Source organism: Barbus barbus (genome assembly GCF_936440315.1).
Source record: "Barbus barbus genome assembly, chromosome: 48".
In the NCBI taxonomy this organism is placed as follows: domain Eukaryota; kingdom Metazoa; phylum Chordata; class Actinopteri; order Cypriniformes; family Cyprinidae; genus Barbus; species Barbus barbus.
The window spans coordinates 14,988,969-14,996,838 of NC_136726.1; the positions used below are offsets into that span (position 1 = coordinate 14,988,969).

The following is a 7,870-nucleotide window of genomic DNA, read 5'->3' on the forward strand; positions in this document are numbered from 1 at the left end:
TTTATTAAGATTTCAAAAAAAAATACGTCTCTTTCACATACATTGAGCCAAACAATGTTCCATGGACACTAAATACAAATCTACATGCACTGAATCAATGACAATTAGTGATATGATGATGAGGACAGCCACTAAAGAATGAATAATTTCATGCATTTCATATGAAAATCTCTTAATTTACATTAAACTACCAAATTATCCACTCTAAAAACTTGATACACTGGACAAAAAAACTTATGTCATTGTGATGTAACAGCAATAACTGATTGCATTTTACAACTTATTTGTAAAATCATAACCACCCAAAGCAAGCAGAATGAAGTGCACGAGTTTACTTTAGATTTTTTTTTGTTTTGTTTTACCCGGATACAGCACCAATGTATTATGCATTCTAAAAGCAAACCAAACACAAGCTTAAACCCCAAAAACTCTATGGCAGACGAGACTTTACACTGAGAAACAACCTGAGAAATAGTCTAACTGTGACATTCACAATTTTATTGCACGGCTGTTATAATACATGACAGCATTTCAGTCCCACATTTAAGATTTCTTGAGAATAGTCTGGGTTCTTTGACTGACAAAATATTCACATTCACTGTTGTCAAAGCAATGACCAGCATACAGAAATTCTTTGTCAATAGTGTGGTGCTCTGCTCTAATATATAAATAATGAACATAACTATCTCAATGCAATCGCTGCAATCAAGGTGAAGTTGAGATCTCTTTACAGCTAAGTGTTTTGGTTCTTGTGCTGTTCAGAAAATCATAGGGTGACTGCGAGGGAGTCTCCGAAGTAAAAAAAAAATTCATAGTGCAAATCTCAGTCACATTAAGGCAAGAATATAAATGTAGAAAAATAGTTGTGCGTGCACACGATTACCTTTGTTACAAAAAAGGTATGAAGGTTTTGTCCTCAATGAGAGAGAGCGACATGTTTTTCAGCTCCTCGGGGGAGTTGACAGCTTTGTAGCCGAGCTCGTCTAAAATGTGCTGACAAACAGTTTGTGTGTAATCAACTATGTCATGAGACAATTTCAACCTCCAGCTCTCTGCGTTGGCTGCTGAGTCTCTCAACGTGCCGTACTTATGCTTTGCTGACACGTCGTTATTGCCTCTTGTGTTGTTGTGTATCCAGTCCACCACACTTTTTTCCAAAGAAAGACCAAGGAATTCATAAACCTCCTTGGTTTTTTGGAGAGGATTCCTGGCCAAGTCCTCGTATCTCACCAGCATGTACCGTCCACGAAGCCACGGCGGTCGGCTCAAGCCGGTGGACACAGAGTTAAGAAAGTCGTCACACACTGTCGTGAGCTGAGTCAAATCCAAGTTGTAAGGTTTACGGCCTGTGGCTCTCCAGATCCGCCATAGGCGGTATGTGTCCCGAAAGGTTTCAATCCTAGAAGATAATATCCCACGCGGGTCCCTCACCAGCTGAATAACTTTCAGATTAAGCCGAGGGTCCTCGATCAGTGCTTTAAGATCATTGACCTCTGGAATACGCACTGTTTTAATGGCCACGTGCCGTCTTTCCCGACATGATTCGGTAGCGAGGGTCAAGTTAAGGGAGGCACACTTTCGAACACAATCCCCCTCTTCTATATTGCCATCGTTGGGGCTAAAAGCATCACAGACCGGCATAGAGCAGAGGGCTTTGCTCGCTCCTCGTCGAAACAGTTTATCCGTGGTATGGTTTGCTGGCTGCGGCTTGATGTAACTCTCTAAGAAATACAAGTCGCAGTTATGCAAGCTTCTAAGAAGGTCACGACTGGCTCCCAGCATCACTCTGCGCTCAACAGCATATCTGCTGGGAGAGAGGTGAGGGATTAAGGTCGTTTGGACATGATAGAGTGGTTCAAAAAGATAGAAAACATCTGAGTGCTGGTTGAACAACTGTCCAACGAAAGAGGAGCCGCTACGGGTGGTCGCCAAGATGAGGATGTGAGTCTTCCTGGAGGAATTGTAATTAAAATATGGGTACTCATCACACATCCGATCGAAGGACTCCACATCCTGTCCCAAGCCACAGTTCAAAGGGTTAGGAACAGGGCACATATGAAAAGGCTTAGCTGTGAAAGTCCTGATTGCTGTGTATTGGATTGCTATGGACACCAATGCAAGTAGAATCACAGCCTTCCAGGAACATTGCATGGCTGGGTAACTTCATTTAGAAGATGCAGTCCGATTTGATCCTATCGACAAAGACACAGCTGGAAAAACAATATCTCACAGTGAGTTCAAATACAAAGCAAGACGTGAAGAGATTTTAAAAATGTATAACATTTGATTACATTTTAAACAGGTCTGAAATAAAGAAATTGATCTATGAACTTTAGACATAGACAAAAAGTCAATTATAATGTATCCGTATCAAAAGCAAATAAAAACTTTAACTCCAGGTGTGAAAGACTAATTTAAACTTGAGTTTCTTGCTAAACTTTAATTTCTGGCAAAGACAAATGTGCTTTCAAAATATATATAATATTGCATTCTTCGATATGCTTCACAATGCAAGGCTTAATCAGTCATTTAGCGCAATATGACACTTTGATAAACTACTTCACGTTTTAATGCAGCCAAACTCCTACAACTAAACTGCTTCCTACACAAGCATGAGGTATTTTGTTTTTCCCATTGGGAAATCAGCAAAGGTTCAAGCAAACCAGCATCTAGAATGCAGAGAGGTTACAAAATCAGTTCTTTTCAGAAACTGGCACCGGTTCAGGCACCTGTAGAGAGATGCATTAATTGCAATCTCTCACAAAACCACATGCATGCTTATTATGATAGGTTTGAAAGGCAGCCGTCGACGACCGCGCGCGTCGACTTCTGATTTACCGCAGTGCAACACAACTCGGTATTCAGTTGGAAGTAAAAAAAAATAGCAGATCCGATCTGTCTGTCGACTGTATAAAACGGTGACCAACTTCTCCCTTATTCCAGCTCGAACATTTCAGACATCGCAATAGGCTCGAAAATATCGTGAAATAAATACTTCGATATACTTGCCTCATATAAAGCTGTAAGAGAACATGATGAAAATTTAAACAAAAGAAAAAAATCAGCATATGCCGCGATGGCTTTGCGTAGTCGTCCCGTAACGCCCGTCATAGACGTTTTATCGCTTTAATTCATGTGTTAAAATGTCTAGGGCTTCATAATTCCCTAAAAACCGATTAAAAGGTCGTATATCCTCAAGCAGCTCCATTCATGCTCGGGGTAAAACATTCAAAGACGGGCTCCGTGGAGAGATAACGGATGAATAAGGTATTGATGCGCATCCTCAGACATCTCTCTGTGACTAAACACCGGACGGATATTTCGTTCGTTCGACTGAAGAGAGGTGTGCCAGTCGGTCCCAGATTAAGTAAAACGTAGACAGCCCTCCGAAACCCTATGCGAATATGCATCCCCTTCCCTCAAAACCACAGTTGACAAAGGCTGAGAAAAAAAAAAAAAAACAGCACGGGGGGAGGCAGATTTGGTTACGCGTCCTCCCTCAGAACATGTCTGTGCTCGATGCTAAAGCCTTTGAACATGGAGTTAGTTTGGATGAGGTGAACTAGCATCTAGAAATCGTATTTTTCTCAGTCTTGCGTCGCTATATTTTTTGACGAGAGCAGGATATATTCGAGGACAGACATGGCCAGCTGGTGGATTTCCGTTCTGACTGACTGAAAGGCTTAATAATAATTATGTAATGGTACAGTATGCGTAGAAATATTGTGTTTTCAGTATTATAGGAGGTGTGTAACTTCCTCACATTAGTTTATACACATAATTGTTTTGTTTTTTCCATATCATATATTGGTTTTAACTATTAGTGCTATTTTTATTGAATAAGCCTTTTACATAGCTATGGATTCATAGGGTAATACAGCAAAATAAATTTTCTCAAAGTTATATTATTGCACATCTGACTTTATTCATTGGAAAACAAAACAGAATGTTATGACTGTTCTTGTCTGTATAATGCAAGTCAAGTTGCAAAAAGGACCACAAACATATACATGCTGAAACTCTTGCTCCTGTCGTAGCTTTAAAATTAATTTTTGTGTTATGGTAAATCTGGTGTAATGCATCTTGGCACTTTAACACGCTATATTTGAGTCTACGTGAACACAAATGAGATTTGAGAGCTACAAAGGAGAGAACAAATAATGACTCTAATCTCAGTTTGTTATTCACACAAAGCCACTATATGATGTCCAGAGGTGGGGTGTTATTTGTCTCATGGTTTGTTTCAATGTGGGCTTCACAAATTAATCTTGATTCAATATAACATCACTTAAAGTTGTGATATAACAGCAGTAGTGACACATATTTCCCACTTTATTGTGTCACAAGTGAGTTTGAGGCTGTTTTGTGTATCTTTTTGGCTGACTCGTTTTAAAAGATCTGCTGCATGCGCACATGAAGCACTGGGGTATAATGACATAATATCTGACTAATACCTTTGAGAAGCAGCAATATCTCTTGCATGGAAATAAAATGGAACTGCTATCAGCTATTCATGTGCTGTTTTGATACTTCCCAAAAATCAGCATAATGCAGAATTCTCCATTTCGGTCTTTTCTGTCAGACATTTTAGTAGAAACGTGTTTGGTGAAGTCTGGCTACTGTTATACAAAAGATGGAAATTGTGGCCTCTTTTGTATGGTTGAAAATAGCGTTGATTAAAGCAATGGTGGAATTTAACGATTAACAAATCATTTCATTTATGATCACGTGGACAGAACATTTCTATTATTTTGAACTTTGCTGCGATATAGTCCGTCATTCTTTTCTGTATATCGAAATTCGGTATTTTGTCCACTCCCTGACTTCAAAGGACTTTTGTCATATTTGGAACTGGTACAGGCTCTCTTTCATTGTATTGAGAATATTCATTTATTTTCATTTAAGGTGAACTATTCCTTTAAGCTTTAAAGGCTTAGTGTCATCATAATTGTCATTTTTCTGCATTTTTCTTTTGATTTTAGCCTCAGGACAATGCAGCTAGCAAAGTGTGATGGATGAAATCAATCTAAAGACATTGGACATGGAGGAACCAATCAGAAACTTGACACACTTTTAGAGTTCATTTGGACCTCAAAGCTGCACTTTTCCATTCTTCATCTCATCTGCTGTGTTTTTCCTCTCTATCCATTCACCTGAAGCCAGACATTGGCATTTGAAATGGGGCTTTTCCCCCAGTTCAGCGTCTTGCAATCTCAGAAGCTGCCAAATGTGAGATTATGGCTGGCTTTTTGCGAAATCAGTTTTATCTTTGTGTGCTCAACGCAAGCCCAATTTCAATCAGTGTGTGTGCTCAAGCATTTGAAAACGTCAGCCTGCATATCGGCAAGGCATAAAGTGTGCAGTACTGGGGTGAAGATTGGTGTGTGTCCCCTTTATCCACCCTGCTGAGAGCTGGTAATAAGCTTTCAAACGCAAATGATCCTCCCCGCTCTGTCCACCGAACACTGCAATGCATCACCGATTCGCCAGTTATTTTCTAGTGCTCAGAATTTACAGATCCTCTATGACAACCGTGTCCAGAGAAATGAGGAAACCCAAAGCATGAAACATGATTTCAATATGCGATTGTACTGTGCAAGAGGCAGTTGAAGCTAAGCCATAACAGACTTATGACAAACTCTGAAAGACCTTGTACACTCTGGCCTGGTTTAATGAACTAGCAGGAAGACCTACAATGAAATGTTTTATTTGTTCATAATTTCTCATCACATTCTATAAAGTATTCCAAAATACTATGCTTTCTATGCAGCCAACATGACATATTATTGACCAGTAAAAGCTTGTCAGGCTTACAGCCAAATTTCCTTGGCTTAATAACCCAAACTTCACCTACACAGACTTAATGAATATGAGAACTGTCCGAGCGTTGTCTCTGATGGTTCATGCGTGAGTCAGGAACATTTGGGTCTCGGGTGGTCAAGGTTGTTCCTCTGCCGGATTTGGATCAGTGCCTCCAGGCGAGACAGCTGACTTTATTTTCTGTAATTGAAAAGAGTTTGTGTGGGAGAGATAGGGCTGGAAAACAGTGGGCCGTCAAGTCCAACTCTAATTAAGACAGGAGCTGCCATGTTGCTTTCCATTACACCAAACAGCTCCCTGGATCTGAGAACAGAAGCAGCATAGCAGATTAGCTGACTTTAGAACAACCCGCAATGAGAAGAGACCGCGCTGAAGGTCTGTCAGTATTCCAAATAATAAGTGTCTTTTATTTGTTTACATTTTCATTTTGTTTCCTCTAACAGAGGGGTTTGATTTTATTGGACAGGTGCTGAAGTGAATATGATAGTTGTTGAAAATGTGTTGAAATCACTGTGGGTAGTGTTGCATATAATTGTGTTGTTCTCCAGTAAGATTTGCCACACAGAGCTCTGTGCTCGAGCATTTGAAAATGTGGGCCTGCATATTATTGGCAAAACAAAAAAGCAGTCATGATTAGCTACTGTATTTTTCCAGACCACAAGGGGGTGTAATTTCTCCTGAATGTCCTGAAAGGTTAAAAAATAGACATTAAAAACTTTTTTGCCAATCCAATGGTAGCTGGATAAACAAATATCTGCATGCAAATAACTTTATCATTGCTTACTCTGTAATATTTGCTCATAAACGCATGTTGCTTGTCTTTTTATAATCTTTCTTTATAGTGCTATATTTACTTTTGTTTGTGTTGCATTTGTGCAGTTAATAAAAAGATGGTGAATGTGTGAAACTATTTAGAATTTGTTACTTAAAAATGTGTACTTTCATAAAAGACATTCACTGTTGTTGAAGTAATGACCAGCATATTGAATATCTTTGTCATTCGTGTTTATTATAGATATCTGTGCACATGATTGCTTTTATTACAAAAAACATATGAAGGTTTTGTCTTCACAATGTTTTCCATCTCCTCGGTGGAGTTGACAGCTTTGTAGCCGAGCTTGTCTAAAAATTGCTGACAAACATTTTGTGTGTAATCAACTATGCCATGAGACAATTTCAACGTCCAGCTCACTACATTGGCTACTGAGTCCCTTGATGTGCTGTACTTATGCATTTTCATATTGCCTTTGCAAAAACTGAAATTCTGTTCAGTATAGCTTATCTCCTCCACCCACTGATGGAACAGGTCTGGAGGGGATTGGCAGAAATGGAGGGCCGAGGGTCTGTGTGGCCATCAATCCAGATGGCATCTGTTTGCACGGAGCATGTCAAGTACATGCTCAGGTCTCAGGACAGGAATATCAACCCATTCCTCCTTGAAGAATTTGGACCCTGTTGGTGTGTTGGGCATATTTAATGGCCACTTGCAATACATTCTGCCTTCCTTCCAGCACAGTGTGTCATGGTTTTGGGGAGCACAAAGAGCATTTTAAACAGCCCAAAGCCCTTGACGAGGGAGTAATTGCCTGAACGTGTTTTGATATTTATGTGTGGAGATTTTTGGCAGCAATAAATGACTGCACAATTTTGTAATAGGTCAATGAAAAGTACAGGGTCAAGAGCGCAGTTATGAATAATTCAAAAGCTCCTCTTCAAGATGAGGCCTGTTATTCTGATGCCTCCATGTATCATTGCAAATCCCATCAAAAATCCCAGGATGAATAAAATTCCACATAAATATTAGGGATGCACCGAATCCAGATTTTTGGGGTTCGGCCGAATACCGAATCCACTGTTTAAGATTCGGCCGAATCCGAAACCGAATACCGAATCCTACTCGCATCCTTAGTTTTAACATCGGCGATGTTGTGTACTGCTTAGGGTCCTTGCCACTAGAGTGCTGCATTGGGATTGGGACCCGCCGGGTCCCGCGGGACCCAACGCAAATCTCGCGGGAGCGGGCGGTTTGAACTTTGCTGCGGGCGGGAAT

General features: G+C 40.1%; 1 protein-coding gene across 1 annotated transcript; it reads right to left on the reverse strand.

The window, feature by feature from the left end:
• Positions 1-484: 484 nt before the first annotated feature.
• On the reverse strand, positions 485-2,151 carry LOC306866559 (carbohydrate sulfotransferase 1-like; the record flags this gene model as incomplete). Its single annotated transcript, XM_079411821.1, has 1 exon — positions 485-2,151. The coding sequence occupies one exon, from the start codon at positions 2,149-2,151 to the stop codon at positions 889-891; it is 1,263 nt and encodes a 420-aa protein (XP_079267947.1). The 3' UTR covers positions 485-888.
• Positions 2,152-7,870: the final 5,719 nt, after the last annotated feature.